Source organism: Colletotrichum karsti, assembly GCF_011947395.1.
Source record: "Colletotrichum karsti strain CkLH20 chromosome Unknown Scaffold68, whole genome shotgun sequence".
Lineage (NCBI taxonomy): Eukaryota > Fungi > Ascomycota > Sordariomycetes > Glomerellales > Glomerellaceae > Colletotrichum > Colletotrichum karsti.
This window is the reverse complement of record NW_024065968.1, coordinates 110,807-133,712: the sequence shown is the minus strand read 5'-3', so window position 1 is coordinate 133,712 and position 22,906 is coordinate 110,807. Positions and strand designations below refer to the sequence as shown.

General features: G+C 50.9%; 7 protein-coding genes across 7 annotated transcripts; 3 read left to right on the top strand and 4 right to left on the bottom strand.

The window, feature by feature from the left end:
- Positions 1-711: 711 nt before the first annotated feature.
- CkaCkLH20_12972 (tpr domain protein) lies at positions 712-2,406 on the top strand (the record flags this gene model as incomplete). The annotated part of the gene is made up of 1 exon (XM_038895683.1): positions 712-2,406. The coding sequence occupies one exon, from the start codon at positions 712-714 to the stop codon at positions 2,404-2,406; it is 1,695 nt and encodes a 564-aa protein (XP_038739040.1).
- Positions 2,407-2,667: 261 nt separating this feature from the next.
- On the bottom strand, positions 2,668-4,328 carry CkaCkLH20_12971 (major facilitator superfamily transporter; the record flags this gene model as incomplete). The annotated part of the gene is made up of 4 exons (XM_038895682.1): positions 2,668-2,909; positions 2,983-3,587; positions 3,642-3,822; positions 3,878-4,328. 4 exons carry the CDS (start codon positions 4,326-4,328, stop codon positions 2,668-2,670), a joined length of 1,479 nt encoding a protein of 492 aa, XP_038739039.1.
- A 2,305-nt stretch (positions 4,329-6,633) lies between these two features.
- Positions 6,634-7,464, bottom strand: CkaCkLH20_12970 (pectate lyase c; the record flags this gene model as incomplete). Its single annotated transcript, XM_038895681.1, has 3 exons — positions 6,634-6,834; positions 6,896-7,200; positions 7,260-7,464. 3 exons carry the CDS (start codon positions 7,462-7,464, stop codon positions 6,634-6,636), a joined length of 711 nt encoding a protein of 236 aa, XP_038739038.1.
- Positions 7,465-13,989: 6,525 nt separating this feature from the next.
- CkaCkLH20_12969 (uncharacterized protein) lies at positions 13,990-14,421 on the top strand (the record flags this gene model as incomplete). The annotated part of the gene is made up of 1 exon (XM_038895680.1): positions 13,990-14,421. One exon carries the CDS (start codon positions 13,990-13,992, stop codon positions 14,419-14,421), a length of 432 nt encoding a protein of 143 aa, XP_038739037.1.
- Positions 14,422-16,066: 1,645 nt separating this feature from the next.
- Positions 16,067-17,017, bottom strand: CkaCkLH20_12968 (uncharacterized protein; the record flags this gene model as incomplete). The annotated part of the gene is made up of 2 exons (XM_038895679.1): positions 16,067-16,813; positions 16,862-17,017. The coding sequence occupies 2 exons, from the start codon at positions 17,015-17,017 to the stop codon at positions 16,067-16,069; spliced, it is 903 nt and encodes a 300-aa protein (XP_038739036.1).
- Positions 17,018-17,749: 732 nt separating this feature from the next.
- Positions 17,750-19,392, bottom strand: CkaCkLH20_12967 (vitamin H transporter; the record flags this gene model as incomplete). Its single annotated transcript, XM_038895678.1, has 5 exons — positions 17,750-18,280; positions 18,340-18,781; positions 18,846-19,085; positions 19,156-19,211; positions 19,264-19,392. 5 exons carry the CDS (start codon positions 19,390-19,392, stop codon positions 17,750-17,752), a joined length of 1,398 nt encoding a protein of 465 aa, XP_038739035.1.
- Positions 19,393-20,620: 1,228 nt separating this feature from the next.
- On the top strand, positions 20,621-21,576 carry CkaCkLH20_12966 (putative short-chain dehydrogenase; the record flags this gene model as incomplete). Its single annotated transcript, XM_038895677.1, has 3 exons — positions 20,621-20,720; positions 20,786-21,207; positions 21,268-21,576. 3 exons carry the CDS (start codon positions 20,621-20,623, stop codon positions 21,574-21,576), a joined length of 831 nt encoding a protein of 276 aa, XP_038739034.1.
- Between the last annotated feature and the right edge of the window lie 1,330 nt (positions 21,577-22,906).

Sequence of the window (22,906 nt, the reverse complement as noted above, 5' to 3'; positions counted from 1 at the left end):
TGAGCACGCGTCTCTCGGTCAGTACCTAGTTGTGTGAGACTTTGGTACGTGGCCACCACTTTCTGCCTCCCCATATAAATACAGTGTCGCGCCTTGTAATGCTGACAGTTTTCGAGTGGCTGTTTGCACAAAGATTGGACAAAAGTAGAAGTCCGATTTTCCGGATCCCACTAATCACCGGTCCCACAATGTCGCCGATCCCCCGGATTTCGGAGCCCGGGTTCGGGGCCGAAAGGTGGGGACAGGGTCTGAAAGTGTAAAACATTGACAATCAGGGATCAGAAGTCCAAACTCATTGCGGCTTCATGCTTGATTATTATGACCTTCTGGCAATCCAATCGGCTGATGATCACCAATAGTACGGAGCTATTTTTCCGGTAATAATGATGTTCGGATGATAGGTATTGATGCTCGAGAGTATGCAGCATGAATGCTTTGACAAGAAAGCAGAAGTTTCAGCGGCTTTTCTCGGGTAAAATTGTTAGCTTGATCAATGTGGAACTAAGGTAATCAGAAGGTCAGGTGTCCGAGGGGAAGCAGCGGCCAAACGATAGTCCGGGTGTACCACGAATACCCGACATCATTGACTGCCGATGTCTCGGCCAATTGCCTCTCACCCTGGCGTTCTTCCCCAACAATCATCCCGGACAGCTCAACACCAACACAGGAGGATCATTCGCACCCGCGAGGTTAGCGCCGAGAATCTCCAAAATGAGAGGCAAGGGTACTTCTTCAGCCGTCTTTTCACCAACCGACGCCTCCTACTACAACCTTGGGTCCTTTCACCGCTTGGTGAGCACGACCAGCAAGGATGCCCAGCTTTGGTTCGATCGCGGCCTGACGTGGGCGTATGCCTTCAACCACGAGGAGTCGGCGCGATGTTTCGAAAGGGTCATCAACTACGACCCATTTTGCGCTATGGCGTATTGGGGCCTTGCCTTCGTCCTGGGACCCAACTACAACAAGCCATGGAAGGTTTTCGATGGCGAGGATCTCGCCACCACAACTAAACGAGCTCATCGTGCTATTATGCAAGCCAAAGACCATTCTGCCAATGCATATCCCGTTGAGATCGCCTTGATCAACGCTCTTCTTTGCCGATATCCTCAAGAGATACCCGCAGAGGACTGTTCCAAATGGAATCAGGATTATGCTCAAGCCATGGACTCCGTTCTGAAAGCCTATCCCGACGATCTTGACGTGGTCTCACTGTGGACAGATGCCACGATGAACGTTACACCGTGGAAGTTGTGGGACTACAAGACCGGAAAGCCGACCCCAGGAGCAAGAACCCTTGAGATCAAAGACGTAATGGACCGGACCTTTAAACTTGAAGGCTCTCTTCGACATCCCGGTCTTCTTCACCTGTATATCCATCTCATGGAGATGTCACCCACCCCTGAGGCGGCTCTCACGATAGCAGACAACCTGCGTGGTCTTGTTCCAGACGCAGGGCACTTGGAGCACATGCCTACCCACTTGGATATCTTGTGCGGTCAATATCGCCGGGCCATCGCCTCGAATTCGGACGCTATCCGAGCAGACTCCAAGTTCCTCGCCAAGGAAGGCCCTCTCAACTTTTACACACTCTACCGCTCGCATGACTTCCACTTTAGGCTGTACGCCGCGATGTTGTGCGGGCAGTCCAAGGTTGCTATTCAGACCATTAATGAGCTCGAGTCGACGCTTTCCGAGGATCTGTTGCGGGTCGAGTCCCCACCAATGGCCGACTGGTTGGAGGGCTTTTTGGGTATGCGGATGCACGCGCTCATCCGATTCGGTCGTTGGGATGATATTCTGGCTCTCAAACTCCCTCACGATCCCAAGCTCTACTGCACTACCGTCGCCATGACGCATTACGCCAAGGGGGTAGCCCTCGCTGCGACCGGGCGTGTCGAGGAGGCAGAGAAGGAACGAGTACTTTTCGCCGAGGCTGTAAAGCTTGTGCCATCGTCACGAACAGTATTCAACAACGCCTGCCAGGAGACTCTTGCCATAGCCGAGGCAATGTTGGACGGCGAATTAGCATACCGAAAGGGAGACTATGAAAACGCGTTCGCGCACTTACGAAAGTCGGTGGCGAGGGATGACGCTTTGCCATACGACGAGCCTTGGGGCTGGATGCAGCCGACGCGCCACGCTCTTGGAGCCTTGCTTCTAGAGCAAGGCCACGTCAAGGATGCTGCCGATGTGTACAGCGCTGACCTTGGAATTGACGAGTCCTTGCCTCGGGCACAAAGACACCCGAATAACGTCTGGGCCTTACACGGGCTGTACGAGTGTCTTGTAAAACTGGGTCGAACAGACGAAGCCAGGATTCTGAAACCGCAGTTGACCTTGGCTTTGGCGGTAGCGGATGTCCCTATCAAGTCGTCTTGCTTCTGTAGACGAAAGACTGTTGATTGACAAATACGGATCCTGAGCCCGCCCTCTCAGCGGAGACTCAGCGATACCAATACCATACTGGCCAGGTTATGACATCGGAAAACGAAGGAAAGGAAGAGCCGGGGAAAACAGATTGACAACGGAGCATGTAGCCAAGGCTACCAGTAATGGATTGCATTAGGTCATTGATAACGCATTGCATGTGAAGCACACGGTTCGTAGGTTGTTTAGTTCGATTAGTCAAGTTCATTTCAAGCCCTGGATCATATTCCAGTGTAGTCGCTAGTGAATGTACCTGAACTCGGGGTGCAGATGCCCCAATGTGGCAATCTCCTTATCACGGTGCTGTAGCCGATAATCACGGCCACCCCTTTCCCGCTTCCGATTCTCCCACGTCTGATAAGCCAACAGACTCAATGATACAATGATTACCGACGCCGCAGTACTGACATTCAGACTATTACCTATCCGGTATCCCGTCTTAGCATCGGTGTTGATGTAACTCCAAGTAGCTGCGATGGAACCTATGCGCAGAATCGTCAGCCAACCGTATTCATTTGTCAGCCATGCCAAGTGATAGAGGCACTGGGGACATACCAATGTTGGCAAGACCCGACACCGCGGCATTCGCAACGTTGCGTACCGTATCGGGGGCGGCATTGGCCAGTGTCCAGCTGATAACCAGTACCCCAAATCCGAAACCTCCAGCCGTATTGATGAAGATAGCGGCATATCGAGCTTGGACGTTCTTGGAGGTCAGCCATATGGAGTACCCGATGATATTCAGTACTGCGCATCCGGCGATGGCAATTCCATGCTTGCGAGTCTTCATCGTGACGTATGCGAGGCAGAGACCAAAGACGAGGCCCACGAGCGGAGGTGGCACCGATAGAAGTTGGATGCCCACGGTTGAATGATCCGGGTAGTTCAGCCTCAAGATGGTTACTGTAAATATTGAGAGACCCTGGACACTGACCTGATTGCAAGTGTACATCCAGGCACCGGCGAGGACATTGACGTTGAGTACGCCTCGCTTGATCAGCTGCCAGGTGATTCGCTCCTTGTGCTCGCGGATGGCCGGCTGGTCGTGAAAGATACGAGCCATGGCCAATTTGCGCTCCGTCTCGTTGAAGATTCGCGTCTTCGATGGATCTGCCGGAAAGAGATAGAGCGAAAGAAAGCCAACGCCAATGGTGATGATACTGAGATTAATGTGTCAGCGATGGTACCCTCGTTCTGACGACTAGGGAACAAACCCCTCGACCAGGAAAATATTTCGCCACGAATTCACAGTTCCGATGCTTCCTAATGACAGCAGTCCTGACGCAAGGAGACCCCCGAAAGCTGAAGCCAGGCCAGCGGCGCCGAGCATAAAGAACGAGATCCGGGTCGTCACCTCGCTGCGGCGATAATACCGCGACACGACGTAGTTGAGCCCTAGATGTGTTTTAGGGTCATCCTCAAAGACGAAAGATGGATTATATCCTGATACCTGGAAATTGAAACGACTCAGTCAAGCCCAGTAGCAGTCGGATGACAAAGAAGCTCGCCTCATTATGGATGAAGGCCGTAGCGAGCGTTACGATCCCGAACGCGATGCAGCTCAACGGTAATACGATGTTTCCATACTTCTTAACGCTCAATGACGCGGGGATGTCGGCAAAGAAGTAGATGCCGTAGTACAAGCAAGCTCCAATGTTGAACCCGTAGGTGCTCAGTCCCAGATCCGCTTCCATGCCTGCCACTTTCGCGTTCCCCAGGTTCGTCCGGTCGAGGAATGTGAAGAAGTAGAGGAGGAAGATCATGGGCAGGGCACGCAAGTCAACTTTGCGAAGGAGCTTGGCTTCCGCGACAGGGTCGATGGCATAATTATGAGCTGCCTCTGCGTCGGCTTGGCTGTCGGAGTGGGCAGTGACTGACACGAGTTCAGTGTCGGTCTTCATTTTCGTGGCAGACTCTGACATTGTAAATCGCGTGCCAAGGTCATATCAAAGAGAAGTGATAGCTTTCAAAGATCAATTGAGGACTGAACCTCCCGTGACCTCTCCATTTATAACCTTAAAACATGTGCGACGTGGTCACACAGCGTTCTCTGTCTCGATAGATGTCTCGGCCGCTTGTAATCAGCGCCGAACGCTTTGGGAATATTGAAGTATCACAGTACATGCGATACAACCCTGTGAGTCCCGATGAGTCCAAGGGCGGGGAAAGATCTTCACGATAGGCTCTGACTAGGAGGGCGGCTTCGCGATGATACGGTAGAATGCAAGTGTGTCTTATCTGCATATGACAGCATATGAGATAGCGCCGTGGCAGGATACCGCGGTATTTAGATCCCTTAAGAGCGAGTAATCAGGGCATTGTCTGCGAGTTTCACTCCAGGTTACACAAAGTGTCCTTGGGATTTCCGCCCGAATATTGATTGCCAAGTCATCGGGTAGTCGGCCGGAGGTCGTGGCCAAAAGTCGGCCTATGAGACATGTTCATCTACGAACTATTTTCTAATTTCTGAACATCTCCAACAGACTGGTTTCGATTCAGCGGTGCTTTTTGCAAGCCCTGGTCAGTAAGTGGCTGGGAGAACAATTCATCAGTAACACTCAGCACCCCAGGTCCATCGGCTGCTCCCTTCATTCCTCACAATGTCTCACTCAATTGCAGCTGCCTGAGTTCTACGGAGGACCACTGAGAATTATGTTGATTCTTTCGCAGTGTAGGATGTTTCATATTTGGGAGGGGTTCATGAGCATGAGATGGAGGCCTCTGTTCCTACATGTATTTGAACGTTTTGGATATTGATTTTGATTCATGCCTATTGCAAATCTCCAAAGAGCTTGAAAGTGAGCTTCAATTCTACTACTATTTACTGTTTTCTTGAGCTTTTTGCACAGCTTCTAAACGGTGATATTGTTCCTTGTCTCGATCTCGCTGATACCGCCTGTTGCAGCATCCCGAATCGCGTTGGCCGGGACCTGATTCAAAAAGAACAATTAATTGAGATTATGGCCTCGATGTCAGTATTCGATTGAGTCTAGGAATAGCCGAGAATTTCCTCCAATATCGGATTGGCAAGGTGTCCTGTTGGTGTCTGTGACGGTGAAAAGCTCGTGATTGTATTCCGCTACATATTGTGTTGAGAATTACAAAGTTCAATGGAGAGTATGCCCAGAAGATCCCCCAGTTTTACGGTTGATAGGCAACATTACCAGTCATGGCGGTTTTCATCCCCGGGCTTTTAGTTGAGAAGGCGGTGGTACCGTTAACCTTTGCATCAAGTCTAAACGACGAGGGTAGAAGACAGCCAGAACCTTCACGTTGGTGATTCGATAACGATTGAACGAATTAAGCTAATGTTGCATCCAGGTTTTATTGAAACGAAGCAATCTGACTGGTGTATTCGTGATTTAATTTGATCTTAGGAACATAGGATGTTTGATCCTTTTTACGCTCTTAGAACCACCTGGGCAACAGGCGCGTAGTAGTGAACATTAAGTGACCAGTTGGATCTCGATTATGTCTTTGTCTGTGTGAGGTGAAATCATCAGTTGAATCCAGCCAAGCTAGAGCTAAGAGAAACCTTCCCTGAGCCAGCTTGGGGCATGGTTCTCGTCAACTGGCCGACTTAATCCCAGCTCATATTCGGCGACACATCTACAAAGTTGCTCATGTCATGGGGCTGGTTTGATCGAATGATTTGGTTGCCAATTTCAAGTCTAATGTGACTCTGGATGCAATGACTTGACTCGCGAAATTGAGTTGCGAAGGCGGGGTAACGGTCCCTGAAAGTGGCGGTCGAATGGAACGGTTGCCAAGTCCTGCATCGTTGAAGCTTCCAATATAAGTTAATTTACATTGATTTGAACTGCAAATCAGGAACTTGGGGAGCTCTTCTTGAATGCCTCTGGGTGGATTCCAGCTAGTGGTTTCAATGCAGCATGATTCCTGGTCAATGTGAGCGCTGACGTTGAAACTTCAGCAACAACTGAGTTAATATCGTCGAATTGATTCGATCAAAGCACAGACGATTAGATAGATAAAAGTATGTGCAGATTGTAAAATATATACGTGGTTTCCCAAAAGTGTATGTACAGGAAATGTTTGAAAGCCTGAGTCTGGCCCAGGTTTCAGAGAATGATAGCATCTAAGTGCGTTGTTTGTTGTCACCGGCCTCGAACCGATACCTCCTCCCATCAACAGAGCCCATGCGTTGAGCCAAGGCTCTCTGTTTGTGTTCTCAAAAGATATCGCTTAACCAGAGCAGGTGCCGGCCTTGGAGGGCTCGCAGCCGCCAGCGCAGCCGTTGTACATCTGGCACTTGGTCTTGGCGTCGGCGCAGACGTTCTTGAGGGTAGCAGTGTCCTTGTAGTTGGCGTTGATGCCAGCGAGCTCACCACCGTTCTTGGCGGTAACACCCTCCATGTAGATGTTGCGCTTGCACTGGGTCTTGCACTATTTTTCACAGTCAGAAAATCACGATTCGGGTTGAGGTAAAAATTTGGGAACGGCTTACGTTGCCGCAAGAGCGGTAGAGCTTGCCGTAGTCCTCAACGTAGTAGTTGATGACGTTGACGGTACCGCAACCGTTGTGCTGGATGACCTTGTCGGAGGCGTGGTAGGCACCGCCACCGATGATCCAGGACTGAGCACCAGCCTTGTCATTCTTGATGGAGATGGCATCCTCGCAGACATCCTCGAACCAGACGAACTCGAGAGTGCAGTGTCCGTTGCAGTGGACACCCTCGGCCTGGTTCTTGCCGATGATGGCGTTCTTCAGAGTACCACCGGCCTGGATGTAGAAGACGGAGTCCTTGTAGTCTGTTGAGGGAGTCATGTCAGATAAATAAGTCAATAGAGAGCATTCTCGTGCTACTTACCACCCTCAGACTGGCCGCCGCAGGCGCCAGAGCCACGGTCGAAGCGTTGCCACTTTCCATCGTAGACCTGACCGGCCTTGATCTCAATGTAAGACTTGGAGGAAACAGTGCCGGTGGCCTTGGGAACACCGCCGGTGTAACCGTTGCAGGCAAGGGCGGGAACAGCGGCCAACAAAGGCACCAGGCCGAACTTGAAGAATTGCATCTTGGAAGTCTGGTGTGTATACACACTTGAGATGAAAAGAAGGAATGTGGTAGTTGGTTTAGAGTTGAGGGAGTGAGGGTGATGGGCAGAAAGATTTCCCTGAACAGACCGGAAACGACGCCGACTTATATACAAACCTTGCGACGACAGAGACTCCTTGTTCAAGAAGGCAAATCATGCCAAGGGAGCATGCCTGTCTCTCGTAAGAACAACTTCACGTCCAGAAGGACACTCTGGGTAGGCTAGCCAGGAGCCATCACGGCGACAGGGTCGAGGAATTCCATTGATGGGGAGTGGAGGGGCAGGGAGGGGGTCTGCTTCGAGGCTCTAGGAGACTTCCTAGGAACCGGTTCGATGGCATGGAACAAAGGATCACATTGGTGGACATTGAAAATTGCGGGCTCGGGAGATACCTGCATGATGGCTTCTGTGGGATGCTTGTTGACGATGGAGCCAGTCTTGAAATTTGCTCCGCGTGCCGGCGTTGGCGTCGGAATTTGGCATCTGCTGTGGGATCTTGGGGCAAAAAACAAGAGGCAGCAATCAGAACTGCATGCAAGGGCGGCGCAGTCTGAAACTCTTGGGATACGCAAGAATAGGAGAAACATGCAGCTTTAGGGCACGGCAGAGCGCGAGGGAACCGCCACCCGACCGTCATCTCACCACAAAGAAGCCGACTACTGTCATCAGATACGCAGGAGTTCCATAATAGGTAGTTGAGAAGATACCTCTTCAATAACACCCACGAGCCGTGTGCTCCGTAGGGACCGTGTGGCGGTAAGTGGTCGAGATTCGGCGTCCGGTACGATGCGGTCCAATCGGAGGACAAGTCGAGACGTCGAAAAAGAGATTAAGCTATGTGGTATTGGTGATGGCAACCCAAGGACCAGGTTATATCGCAGGGATTGATGGGTATGGCAGGCTGACAGCTCAGTTCATCCCATGATCCTCCTGGCTAAGATCCCGACTGGAAGAGACTGTCTCGCAGTCTGGTGCCTGTCAGTAGTACGTATCTTGTCCGCTGCGGTCCCGACGCGAGGGAAGTCTGCAAAGTGAATGTCTCTCCTGGATTTTACCTGGATATGTCAGGTTGGGTGGCTTTGTGGTTGGTAAGGCGGAGATGCCAAGACCACCAAGTGTTCTCCATGTGCACAATGGGATGGATTGCCGCAGCTAGCAACCTAGTCCGGTGCTGGAGGTTGATTAATGCCAAGAACCAACTCACCTCATGCCCTCTGCAAGAAGATTGTCAGGAGTTATCGCCCCGCACCAACATTTCAATGTTTTTTGAGCCCTTCAAGAATGCTGCGTCTTTGGTGGTTGAACAAGAAATTGCCGGGCCAATTGTTGTTTACGGAACTCATCGGAGGCGGACACTTCGGCCCCACCGCGACCGAGACCCTCACGGCTCGACAGGCCGTCGGATGCCTCCTCGCCTTACATAACCTTAACCGCTACCCATGCTTTGTTACCCGATGATCACTGATCGATTTGGCGGCTGTCATCTGAAGCTTTGGGTCAACTTTGCGATGATCCCATACCCGTTTCTCTAAGACAGATGCCCCTGTAACATTCTAAGGCCTATCTCTCGGTTATCAGAGTACTAAATGCACCCGGCAATGGCAGCTTGACCATTGGCATCCATGGCCACTCTTTCCCATGATATTGGGCTCTTGGACCTGTCTCTCGTCGTCCAGAAATCCCGTCTCCAGGGCTATGCTGAATGCTCCCGGGGGCGAACGATCCCTGTCCCGCCTTACCTTAAGGTCATTGCCCACCGCACCGGACCTTGGTATCCATTTCACCTGAAGCCTTTGGAGCTCCTTGGCTTTCCCGTTGCGCTTCTCGTTGAGTCGTTACCGCAATCATGAGTCGCTTCTCCAACAATCGGTACGGAGGCATAAATACCCATGGAAGTATTGGCAGCATGTGTTCCCAATGAGGCCTCAACTCCGTATTCCTACCAAATAAGGTCAACAAGGCGAATATTCCCCGGCCCCTGGCTCTCAATACCCCACGTGCACATCCTTTACGTCAAGCATCCAATCGCAGCCTTTTTCGTATCACAACAGCTGGCTGTTCGCAGTCTGGAAACTTCAAGTAATTGACATCGGGTCCGAATCGGGACTGTGCCAACCCTCGCATTAAGACCGCCCACATATCATTTGGCGGAATGATGTCATCCAAATAAGCTCATCCGGGCTGCCTCCCAAGCAATTTGCTGAATTACCTAAGCTGCCATGAGTACCTCACCGCTCAAGACCCAGCTCCTACAACTCCACTGTGAAACGCAATGCCGGAAGACAACAACACTCGTTCTTTGGTTCTCGGAAATTCCCCACGCTCTCACAAATGACACTAGACGAGAAATAACTTAGTTTGACGTGGAAATGACACCTGACGCCGGCAGATGGAACTTTTCAGAGCCCAACAGGCAGGCAGTCGGAAGCGTACAATGTTGTCACACTGCATTATCAGTGACAGTCCCATACGCCCGCATTGCCTCGACCTTCCCCACCGAGACAGACGAGACTGCCAACGAATCAATGCTCCTATCGACTAACAAACATTGTCAACAAGTCAACAAGCACTTACAACTTTGAACCTGCCACATGGCACAGAAAATCTTATCGAAATGCTGAAACAACGCATTTGGGAAAGGTTCATCCTTGAATGCGTTCGCTTCATTTGCCATGCACCAGGCCGATAGAGAGACGAAAAGAAGAAAAACCAAGTGTTCACAGTTCTTTCGAAAACCATGCTGCCAAGCTTCCCACGATACCACCAGCATGGATATCAGCACCACAAAGTCTTGGCAACCCCAGTTTTCTAATTCCACTTAGCGTTCTGCCACCAATGCCATTCTCCTCCTATGAAGACTCCTATTTACTGATGCCTCTCTCGGGTCTGCCAATCTCCGCGGTCACATGCAAAGAACCGCAGAAGAAGAGTTGCGAAAGGCGCTTAATCACTTTCTCCCAAACCCTGTGTCTCATCGTGTTCTGGCAAATACTTGGCTTGTCCGCGCGGGAACCAATGGTGGCGGATAACCTGAAGACATTGACCGTCTAGTTTTGATACCTCTCACGGCAGGTTTGGCGTTCTGTCTGCTGGTCACAGCAGAATTTGAGGGAATTGTCAACAACAAAAAGAAATGATTCCGTCGGAAAACGTGCCCGACACTCCGCCGTCATAGTTGCATCAAGTCTCTTCACATGACTAACAGTATCATTCCATTCACATTGGACTTTCTCCATCCAGCTGTTCCCGAGAAACACCATGCGCCCTCAACCCAGGTTATCCTTTCCAGCGAGATCGCCTTCTGGATCTTAACTCAATCGTGAGCCACATCAGCTGCCCATCATTTTCATCCGTGCCACTTCAATACTACATACCCTCCCACCTCCCGCACAGGCGCCGCGAACCTTCTTTATCGCCCCATTTTCCAAGTGTTTCATGTTTGATTTAATGCGCCATTGACCAGCTGGAGCGCTTTGCTCGGCACCATTTCAGGTGAACCGTTCCTCCGCGGCTAACAAAGTACAGCCATCCTTGGCGATGTTGTTGGGAATCAGCTCCCTTGGCGGTTGGCAAACTTCCTCGAGCAAAGAAACTCGAGTGACATGCCACTGAAAGTTTCCAAGAGAAATGCAACATCACCGCAGTTATGCCCTCCAACCCGCTCCCAGAAAATCTTATCACAAAACTCATATGGAAATGGAACCATTCACATATGCCAAGACAGCGAATAACGGGTTCTTGCTTCAGGAGAAATATTCTGCCCATCGCTACCGACGAAAAGCACAGCTTAACACTCTAATGTTGCCACTCTCTGGCTTCCACATGGCAGACCGACAAGGTCTTGGCCCTACGGGGCTCACCCGGGGCTCGTAAGGGAACGCCGGCCACCCTTGGCGTTCTACGGGTCCGCGTTGTGTCCCGGTCCCAGTATGCGTATTATTTCCGCCAAGAAATCTCATCCTCCTTTCGTACGAGTTCTTTACACGGATCTATCAACTCTCCACCTACGCAGAATCCTTTTCCACCGCGGCATTATTATTCAGTCCCAGGGGCCAAGCCGTGGCCCCTTTCTTGCGGGATCCGCGATGGTGGCAACAGTTCGGCTGCTGCCCTTCGGGAGTCCTTGCGTGCCGCTACCGCTCCTTATTACCATGTTCGCCAAGGGTATCCGAAATGGCCTTCCTAAGACTCCAGTCTTGGCTCCGCTGACCTGAACGGAATAGGAGGCATACTAGGGAAGACTTCGGCTCTGAACGGGTTGTTTGCTCCTTTGATTCGAAAGCGAGATGCACCGGACCGTATGATTATTTTGAAACCAAATCGTTAATTAATGTCGGTGAGGATGCAAGGACTTTCAACTCTGGTGACCTTGAATTCGCGTGTCTAGACTTGGGCCGGCTGGTTGGTCTCCTTTCCTGACGAAATTCAATGTTGAGCCCGTATGTTCTGAAGTCATCCGCCCAGACGGAGAATCCAGACCTGATTGTTCCTTGAGGCTGTGATCTCGGAGTGAAGCGAGCATGGAGGTGTGGTAGCATCCGATCTTGCCGGGCACGGTTCCTTCTATTCCACGAATGACCGTTTGGTGTGCCGCAGATCACTTTCAGCCGCCAAACGTCAGCTAGGAGACTAGGACTTCGCGTTGCTGCTATCCTCTTTCTCTTCAGCATTTCTTTCTCGTGCAGCAGGTGTTCAGAGAGTAAGGCGATATTTCCCCTTCCCTTCGTGTATGTGTTCCTCGTAATACTGCCATCTTAAAATGTCCTACTGTTCAATTTGCTTCCTACATGCCAGTTCAAAAGCACCTCTGGATGGACGGAGCTGACCAGATGAGAAGGTACGGCGTCAAGACCGAAACCGACACCGAAGACCCGAGTCCGCAACTCAAGATGCTTTCGAATGTCACCACATTTCCACGTCTCGAGTCATGCCATAGTGCCTGTCGTGTAGATACTTAGGGTGTCATCACGTCCAGTCTCTTCCCAAAACCCCCTTCTTCAGTCTGCATCTCCGAAGAATCCCATGTTGCCACATCCGCGAGTCGTGCCGAGATTCTAGACCGATATTCGACTTGCCTCTTCTCCTCGTTACCCCGCAAATTCCATATGAAGCCGAAGAAGCTGCCGGGTTAGGATCATGAGTCGTAAACGGGCCTAAAAAAGAGCATCCGGGGTGGTAGGGCTGCGGCTGTGTAAGAGCCGAAGTAGTATCGTCGGTGATTGCCGACGACCTCGGTCGGTCAACAGAACTGAACGGACTAACTTCACCGGAGCCATGGGACTGCGCTCTTGGCATCCAGAATTCTAAAGGTCGGCATACCTACGTTGGTTTGTCGTATTGAAGCTCTCTGGGGACGGACCTGTCGGTGCCAACTTGGGAGAGGCTTGAAATCTTCACACCGAACCCTTTCCGTTGTGATTTGCTAGCTGCATGAAGAACATGGTTTCAAATAAGAGCTCATACCTGTACTGCAGTTCAATCTACTTAATCTAATTGTGCTAGAGAGTAAAGAATGGGCAAGCCATAGTCGTTCTAACTGATTGTGCAAATAGAGTAGAGTCTAGATATTATTTTGATAACGCTGGTTGTTCTAGTCACCACCACATAGCTCTACTAGCTTTTTACAAAATATAACAAACGGCAACTTAGAAGAGTGGATTATCTTCTGAAAGAGTTTCATGGGCAAAACTGGCAAAAAGAATGATGGAGCTAGGAGGATTCGAACCCCCGTCTCTCTCTCGCCTGAGTATATAGGATTTTAGGATCTAGGGAAAGAGGGCGAGAGAGGCTTTACCACTAAGCTATAGCCCCTTTGAGCTGTCTTATTATGATAGAGAGTGCTGAACTTTACTATAAGGCCTCGGTCATCTCGTCGTGGTGGCGTTTGAGCCATTGAGGTTATAAAGACTAATCTATCACGGTGCCTTTTCAGTAACGTACCTGTCCGCTTCCCAAGTTCCTACGCATAGTCTAGTCTCACGGCAGTTTGTCATAGTCCAAGGGCGAGATGCTGCGGCAATCGAAACTGAGACAGCTCAGATATTTGGGATCTCGTTTGGTCTCTTTCATCCTCTTTTATTTCTTGCAACGTATGCATATATGAAACCATTCAATTATCGCAACTTGGGTGACAAGGCTCCGGCCTTCACAGCGAACCTAGTCCGCTATGGATATGACTCCGACAAAAGTCTACCTAAGGCACCCAAGGATGTCAGCAACACTTGACTGGATGACGTGTGCCTCACTACAGCTTCTGGTGTGTGTGTCGGGGTAATCATGCCCAATGGGCCGTAATCCGCACATCCATCCAGCTAGATCGGCTGCCTCCCCACGCTGAACCAATGTGCATGCGCCTTTCTATTACATAAAATAGTTTACCGCATTAGCCAAGCAAACAATACACCGGATTTCCCCTCATTTCCATTTTCTTCTGCTCATAGGAACTACATCAGCCCGGGCTGATGATCGTTCTTCCACCCTCAACTAAGGGTAACTCGAGACGCAATGGACCCCGGAACGATTTTGGCACTCTCTCAAATAGTGATCGGATTGAGCATCAAAATCTACGACTTTTTCAAAACCGTGCATGATGCACCGAAAGACATCTTGGATTACCTGCTGGCGCTGGAGCAGACGCGCGTGGTGTTCGAGGATACCCAGGACTATCTGCGAAGACACATCAGCTCGAGTTTCCATATACATGACGGACTGAAGCTCAGCATCGTACAGCGCACTCTTGAGGATTGCAAGCTCGAATTCGCCCTTCAGTTGTCTTTCATCGAGAGCCTTGACCCTTCTACGAGCTCGTCGTTCTTCAAGAAGGCTGTGCGCAAGACCAAATTTGTGCTTAGTGAGGAGAAGATCGAGGCGTTCACTCAGAAGCTTCAGAGAGCGCAGGGCTTACTGAGCATTGCTATTGCCACAACAACCGGGTGAGCACCTCTCCTGCCGGCGATGTCGAACCAATTTGACGCCTCGAAGCAAAGGCACAGCACTCATCCGTGATAAATTGGAGATCGTCTCACTTGAAGTACACGAGACGAATGAGAGAAGCAAGACCGAGTCAGTTGCTCGTAACGAACTATTGCAAGAACTGCAGCAATACGCCGTCGTGCTGCAAAATAGCGCGAAAGAGTTTCTACAGCTAGCCAAAGATACACATATACGCGGCGAAACCCGACTCACTGATCTATCAGAGTCTTTGACTGCCGGCAGCTCCTCATCCAAACCTGTGCTAGAGGCGTTTTCAGCAGACCATCCATTTCCAACAGAACCAAAGCTGAGCGACTTGACAATTGAACGTCTCGAACAGTCTCGCATCGACTTCAATAAATTCGCCGATTTAATGCGAAACAGCTCTTTTCAACGCGATGAGGTCACAACTTCTATCATGGACAGCACAACCTCTTGGGAAAGTGTCTTGGAGCAATGGCCAAAACTCTCGCCTGAATTTGCAGACTTCGCAGAAAGAGTGAAGTATTTTCCGATTCTAGCTAGCTTCATTCCAACAAAATATGAAGGGGTGATCTCAGACTGTCTGAGACTGATCTTAACTTTCATTGTGCACGGTCAGGTATGAAATTGTGCCAAACAAACTTTCAATAGCTGACAGTTGTTACAGGGAGACAGGTACTTCAACTTCCTGATTGAAGCTATGGAAGAAATGTCCGAAGCAATCGAGATGTGTCATCGCGAGCAAGTCCTTTATCCAAACCCCAAACTCACCCGCTTAGTCGAGGAATTGTACATGGAGGGTTTGGACGTTACGAAAACCCTGCTGAAGGTCCACGACCTGAAAAGCTCAGATAGTTTCAGATGGCTCATTGCCCCTGCGTTGGATGTCCAGAATTCGCTTCAGAATGTCACCGCAAAAATACGATGTATCTCAGATGCTGTACGTCTCGAAGTGGATTATCAACATCGCTTGGAGATGTGGAAGACAAGCAGCCGGGTTGTAGAGATGCAAGTTGAGCAGCGGAAGATGGCTAACATGCTCAAAGATCAGAAGAGAGTGTTGCAGGGGATGGAAGAGGAAAGAAAGGTTATGGGCGTGATACAGGGGCAGCAGGAGATTTTGCAAGTAGTACAGCAGATTCAACGGAGTTTGCAAGCCGATGCTGATGCGAAACATAAACGAACCATATGAGGTACAGCTGGCTGGAATGGTGGTTTGAAGCGATTGTATGCACTTGTAACTTGACCAAAGAAATTGCCAATGCTATGGGAAGACCTTCCTAGACATCTATTCGGCGTTGAAAGCAGCCTACTGGGTATGACCATTTAGTGAGTGTCTAAATTATGTTCTTCGGAGTTGAACCCCTGATCCAGTTTGCATGCTTCAAGTAATAAGTCATGAATATGTCCTTCGTTGACAGTTCTCGTGTTGCTGTTTGCTCCAAAATCGTTACTGTTTTATTCTCCCTCGGTCCATATTCGTATAGTTCAAGGCGACCGAAGTCTAGAAACACGCAATCCAGGGTTCTCAGTAACTGTGTGATTGGTAAGTACATGAATTAACTTTCAGGAGAGGAAGAATGACAAACCTCCGTTTCTTCCCGGCCAAACACTCTTCGGTGTCGACTCAAGTGTATGAGCAACACCGCTTCCGTCTCTCACTTGCGATATAGGCATCGCGAAGTTCTTTGTTGGCCATGGCCAAGTCGCCTAGCAGCCGGATCTCGACGAAGTCCTCCATATCAGCCGCATCGTGAATGACACAACCACGGCATTGGTCATCCTCAGTCTGATTATGGCTTTCATGTTCGGCTGTTGCATTCAGATGATTGAGTAACTGCGCCTTGGCGTAGAAAACGGCCACGTCAAAGTTGTAAGCTCCCGCCCTTTCCAGCTCGAGAATGTCGGTATCGACGATTGTCTCGACTTTGGCGCTGGTCCATGATGTTCCAGGGAACAATGTGACTTCTTCTTGATTGACGCGGCCATTCTCGCGGTCCACACAGTCGAAACCAATTATACCAGTCTTCCAGGTCGGCCGGGGTACCACCCAGATCTGGGCGCCAGCACGACGCTCAACAGGAATACTGACACTTGAAGGGGCAAGTATTTCATTCGGCATGAACTCCGGCGTGGCCGCTGTGATCTTGATCTCGGGGATCGTGTCACACGTTGGCGGTGTGTTGGCCTTCTGCCGCTTCTTGGCCTTCTGTGGTTTCTTGTTCTTTGGTGAAGCCGCTGTGTCAGGCAGCTTTTTATTCTTCGGGGGTTTTCTGGCCCGCTTGGCCCGGACTCTCTTGATCGGAGGCGGGCTGTCTTGCGTGAGATTACCAAGCGCAATGCCCTTGGTCTGAAAGGGGCAGCTTTGCAGCTTCTGGGGCAGCTCGTACTTCCACGGGGATTTCTAGTCCTGGAAGACGACATCCCAGAAGAGCTTTCGACCCTCTTCGTCAATGACTTTGCCCGATCGGTTGACCTTCGGGAGACGGGTGATGATGTTGTCGCAGCAGCGCTTCTGGTGATCGGTGAGGTCGTCGTAGCGTGTGGGGACGACACGTCCGTCCAACTGCGGGTCCATCACGGATTGTGGCAGGGGCGTTGTTGTGTTGTGTTCCGAATGGAGCTGTAAATTCAACTTGATGAGCAATGTGATGTCATAAAATGGGAAGGTGGGACTTACCTACGATGGCTGAAAAAAGAAATTCACCGTTATCCTCCGAGTTGTTCCGTAGGTGATGGACAGAAGAAGATGCGAAAGCGAAAAGTCGGTAGATGTACCCGGCTGTCGGAAGAAGAAGGAAGTTGTTGAGCGGAGGATGTCCGAGCGTGAAAAGATTCTTCCTACCTTAGACCCAGAAGGTGAGATGCAAAAGTCGAAAAGGGCAAGTGCCTAGGTAGCTCCTGAGGCAGGAGATAATTATGAAGGAAAACACTTTGACAAAGGGACAGGCAGCAGCAGTAGTGAAAATTGTGCTCGAACGACCAGGGTTGTCTGGTCTTTCGAGGTATCATGGAGCGCACCGTCGAAATCAATATCTCATCTCTGAAATACCTAGGCAGTTCAATGACGAAACGGGCAGGAGCACCACTGACTAGTCGCATGCTTGCTTCCATTTGTACAGTAGATGTTGACTTTGAATCAATCCATATTCACCAGCATATCAGAAGATTGAGAAGCATTTAAGCCTTCATCAGTGGCTTGTATTTGTAGTGGGTATCAACCTAAATAATCACAACGAAGCTGCCAATACACCTGGCAATTGACTACATTTCCTGCATTTCGAGAGCCTTTTCTCGGCAAAACATGCGCTTAAGAGCGCGACCTGCGCAAAAAGATGTGAAGGGCAAGGTACGAAGCCACACCCGTGAAGCACATGCCGCTGATGACACCGAAGCCCATGAGGTACTTGGGAGCATCCTTGGAAGGGAAGAGGTAGGCGCCGTAGATCTGGGCAAGGTTACCCATAGCGTTGACGAAGGCAAGCGCTACGGCCTTGGTCTCGTTGGACATGTTGCCGAAGCTGACGGAGGCGTACGAGAGGGCAAGAGCGTTCGAGGCCCAGAGACCGGAAGCCATGATGACGAGAAGGGCGTAGCGAGCCTTGAAGTTGTAGACGCCGCAGATGATGATGGAGCAAATCATGGCAACGCTCATCATGACGGTAAGGATCAGGCCACGCAGCTGGCTGTGCTTGTCGGCGAAGTATCCGACGATCGCGGTGATGACGAACGCGACGGCGAAGATGGGCACGGTCATGTACTGAGCCTGGGTCGACGCGTAACCGAGACCGCTGACGAGAGTAGGGTAGAAGTAGGACAGGGTGGAAGAACCGACGATGGCCTGTTTTGTGGTGGTTAGCAAACGACGACTCGATAGTGTCATCATCGGTGTGGACTTACCATGTAGCCTACAACAAAGAGCCAAGTCCTCCAGTTCGCCATGGCAAGCTTGAAGGCAGCCCAGTGACCAAGGATAGGCTCTTCCTCGCCACGCAGAGCCTGCTCGTCGCTCTGAAGTCTCCGGATGGCCAACGCGCGCTCCTTGTCGTTGAACTTGAGCTTCGAGGTCGTCGCGGGGAAGTCGGGAAGAACGAAGAAGGCGACGCAGGCGGCACCGACAGTAGCAGCACCCTCGACAACGAACAACCAGCGCCATCCGGCAATGCCATGGACGTCATGCAGGCCGCCGGTGATGGCTCCGGCGAGGAGACCACCGAAGGCACCGCTGAGAATGGCAGCCGAGATGTAGACCGCGAAACGCTTGCTCTGCTCTTCCTTCTTGTACCACGAGGAAAGCAGGAGAAGGATACCAGGAGCAAATCCAGATTCGAGACATCCCATGCTGTGGAAGACATCCACTATTAGCAAAAAGAAAACCCTTGTATCATCATCAACTGGCAACCTACACGACACGGAAACCGACGAGAGCCTCGTAGGTGGGGCAAAAGGCCATGCCAATCGTAACAGAGCCCCAAGCAGCCATGATACCGGGAAGGTAGAGACTGGGGCGCGTTCGGGTGAGAACCATGTTGGACGGAACTTCGAAGACGACGTATCCGATGAAGAAGACGATAAGGGCGATCGAGTATCTATCAGAGTCGAGACCGAGGTCTTTGTCCATGCCGGCGATCTTGGCGTTTCCGATGCTGCGGTAGGGGAAAAGGGGTCAGCCTCCTTTGCGTCACATAACACTACCCAATCCTAAATTCAACTTACTTCGTTCTGTCCATGTAGGAAAGAAGGTACATGATCCACATCAAGGGAAGAAGATACTATCCGGGGAAGTCAGCAGGTGTCAATGGGTAGATGAAACGGCTTCCTAACCATATCAATTTTCCTGACGAGCTTCTTCTCCTCGTCGCTGCCCGGGACATAGTCGTCGACAGGGAGGTCCAAGTCCTTGCCGATGGCATGTTCTTCATGCTGGTCGGTAGTCATGTCGTTCTTGTCCATGATTGCGATTCGAAAAAGGCGGCCAAGATGCAACGTTGAGTTGGGGGCTGGGAGTTCTTGAAGTTGTCTGAGGAAAGACCAACCACAAAGCCAACAAGAAAAAGAAGGGTTGCCAACGAAGTGCCAGGGGATAGAAAAGCAAGAGCCAACTCAATTGGCAACTCAAGAGTTCTTAAGTAGACGTATGTGTGTGCTTGAAATGTCTTCGCTCGGCCGAGGAGTTGTATTACGTACGGTGTGCCCGGATACAAGGAGCGGTCGGTCGTAAGAACGAGGTTGCTGCCTTGGTCACAAGAGTTGCACGTCCTCTCTCCCTCTTTTGCTGTGTGCTTATCCGCATGTACACGCTGCATCCATTAATATGGAGGCCTACCTGTTATGCCTGGGTTATGCGCGTTGATCGTACCATCTAACCCGACTCGAGCATTCGGTGTGCAGGCTAGTGTAATTGGTAGAGTTCCTCCCGAAATCCCCAGTCTGGGGGAAACTGGGGTTGAGATGAACTTCCGGAATTCTGCGGGGTCCGGGGAGGCGTGCCGGGCAGAGCATCTCGTAGCGCAGGTTTTTTGGGCATGTTGTGGTCAAGTGCGCAAAACCGCGTCTCGAGGATGGTGGGAACTACGGGGCAGGGTGCAAGAGTCATTTATCTCCGTCGAGTTGTTGGTTGAAGACGAGTTGCGCTAAGTTGAAAACGTGGAGTTGCGGAGAGGTGAGCCGCGTCTCGTGCAACTCTCTCGCGGCTAAGTCGTGATGCATGAGTTGAGAGCCGCGCCTCGCGGCCTCACGCTGACATGGATGTTGCTGGGTGGCGACGGTGGGCAAACTGTCAGAGAACTTCACACCGCGCTTCAGCTGACCTCTAAGTCTCAATGCAGAAGCGCGTCATCGGGAGCCAGTATGGAGTTCAGGTATGCAGTAGCACACTGCAGGACGGCGGAGGTCCAACCCGCATGTCTGAATCGCGCGTCGCGGACATCACGGCTTCGGACCACGATCATGCAAACGGCCCCACGGGCGTTTCCGCCGACTGCGGTTTGCGGCCGATTCCAGGAACCCCCGACGGCATACTTAAGACGCGGAAAACTTTCCCGTGATGTTGAGGCCACGGCTACATCTCAAACCAAGCTTGTTTTGTACACACACGATCTTTTCTTATACCAACGATACTTGCTTTCAGCATTCACTCGTAACTTTACACTTATTGAACAAACTCACCTAATCATTCAAAATGGCTCAGAACGGCAACGGCGAGGCCCCTCAGTACCTCTCTACCATCCCCCAGGAGGGCCATGACTTCAAGGTCTCCCTGAAGGACAAGGTCATCGCCAGTGAGTTTCCACCTCCCACAAAGATCACGTGGAAATCTGCAAGACGTACTGACATTTTCGGAAAGTCTCTGGTGCCAACCAGGGTATCGGTCTGGGTATCGCTGAGGTCTGCCTCGTCAACGACGCCGCCGCCGTCTACAGCTTGGACATCTCCTCCCCCGGTGATGACTTCGCCGCTCTGAGCAAGCGCTTCCCCGGCAAGCTCGACTTCCAGCATGCCGATGTCACCGACTACAAGAGCGTCGAGGGCGCCATCAACGCCATTGTTGACGCCAAGGGCCGTTTCGACGGCATGGTTGCCAACGCCGGCGCCACCAAGCACCAGCCCGCTCTCGACTTCACCCCTGAGCAGTTCGACTTCCTCTTCAAGCTCAACGTTACCGGCTCCTGGAACTGCGCCACCGCTGCCGCGAGGACGTTCATCAGACTCGGCTGCAAGGGCAGCATCGTCTTCACTGCCTCCATGACCTCTTACAGACCCAACCGCGTGAGTAATTCCCTAAATCGCAGATTCTTGGATATTCACGGGACTAACAAGACTATATAGGCTGCTCCCTCTGCTCCCTACGGTGCCACCAAGGGTGCTATCCGCAACATGACGCACACCCTGGCCATGGAGTGGGCTCAGCACGGCATCCGTGTCAACTCCATCTCTCCCGGCTTCGTCAAGACCGCCTTGACCTACTACGTCGAGACCTCTCCCGACTGGGACACCAAGATGAAGTACTACGGCGGTATGCCCCGCCTGGCTCTGCCCCAGGAGCTGGGCGGTGCGTACGTCTACCTGCTTAGCGAGACTGCGACTTACACGACTGGTATTGATATCCCTATTGCGGGTATTGTTGGCGCTTGGTAATTGGACTTGTGATACCACTTTTTGGGCTAAGGGATGGGAAAAAATGAACGTAGACATGAAAGCAATAGACTCAATGACATTTTTCGTTTGACAACCACCCCCTTCGTCCAATGCCTTAAGATACAGTATTGAGTAGTGGAAATGAGCTCTTGTCAACATCAGGTCGCTGTCCACCGCTCCTGCCTTCATGAGATTCCAGTCACTTCCATGATCAACGTCCGTCCAAGAGAGTTCGTTTCGTGGAGTGACCCGACTTCTATCCTTCAATGTAGTCGTTAATGCTCTCAAAAGCGCCAGTTGGCTTCGTACGTATTCCTTTTGCCGAAACCATGGCTTCTCGGCAGGCTTAGCGGATGAGATGAAGCATTATCTTCTGAGATGAAAGTTGTAGCTTGATGACCCGGCAGAAAAGGGTTCACAAAGCCATCATAACACATTTCAAAGAAGAGCTTAGTTTTACATAATACCAAAGACGGCAACTTGAAGACTACACCAGATGATCACGCCACAAGAAATTACAATGTTGATCAGCAATAAAGTGAAGAAACAACTTGACTAAATAATAACAACTGGAGGTAATATTGGAACCATTAACATATCCGCTTTTGGCCATAAACACTACAAGTTGCGGACTGCGTCAGCCACAATCAGAACACAACGTTTGATATCTGCCCAAGATCCCACATCCATGGCCACGGAACACCTGCAGGAACTGACATGGGAGCAGCTGCCTACTGCATCTTCTCCGCAACATCGGCTTCCTTTCCGTAATACGACCCCTGATGATTCATGCAGGACTTGTCCAGGCCGTCGTCGACACGCTCTTATGCAACAATCATATACACCATGGGGTGAAGCCGGCGTGATTAGTGGCGTTAACATCCGTAGTTGGAATAGCCCCCTTTACCCCTGACCTCGCGTACGGCTGAATGTATCGTCTTTGGCTGAAATTGCTTGAACTCCGAGGTCTACAACTACACTCGGGGTGCTTCGGAGTGTCCATGTCTGTAAGACGGGCTGACCGGGTCACCGGAACTTGGCTTGACTGGATCAGTATCTCCGAGGGTTTCTCATTCAGGCCTCGGGACCAATCGAACCACTCAGCCGACATACAGGTTGGGTCTGGGGTTGTCAACTTGTCCTGGTTGCATGAACTTTACTACTTGGACTAATAGTCAAGATGCGTCGTAGATGAGACACTTCGTGAAAACCGTGAACATCTTTGCTATTCGCATGAATCTCCCGTTGTCATCGTCATCAGATCTATTGGGAACATGAGTATGCGCGTGTTTGATTTTAGTGAAGCTGACGAGATTTGTCTCGTTTAATC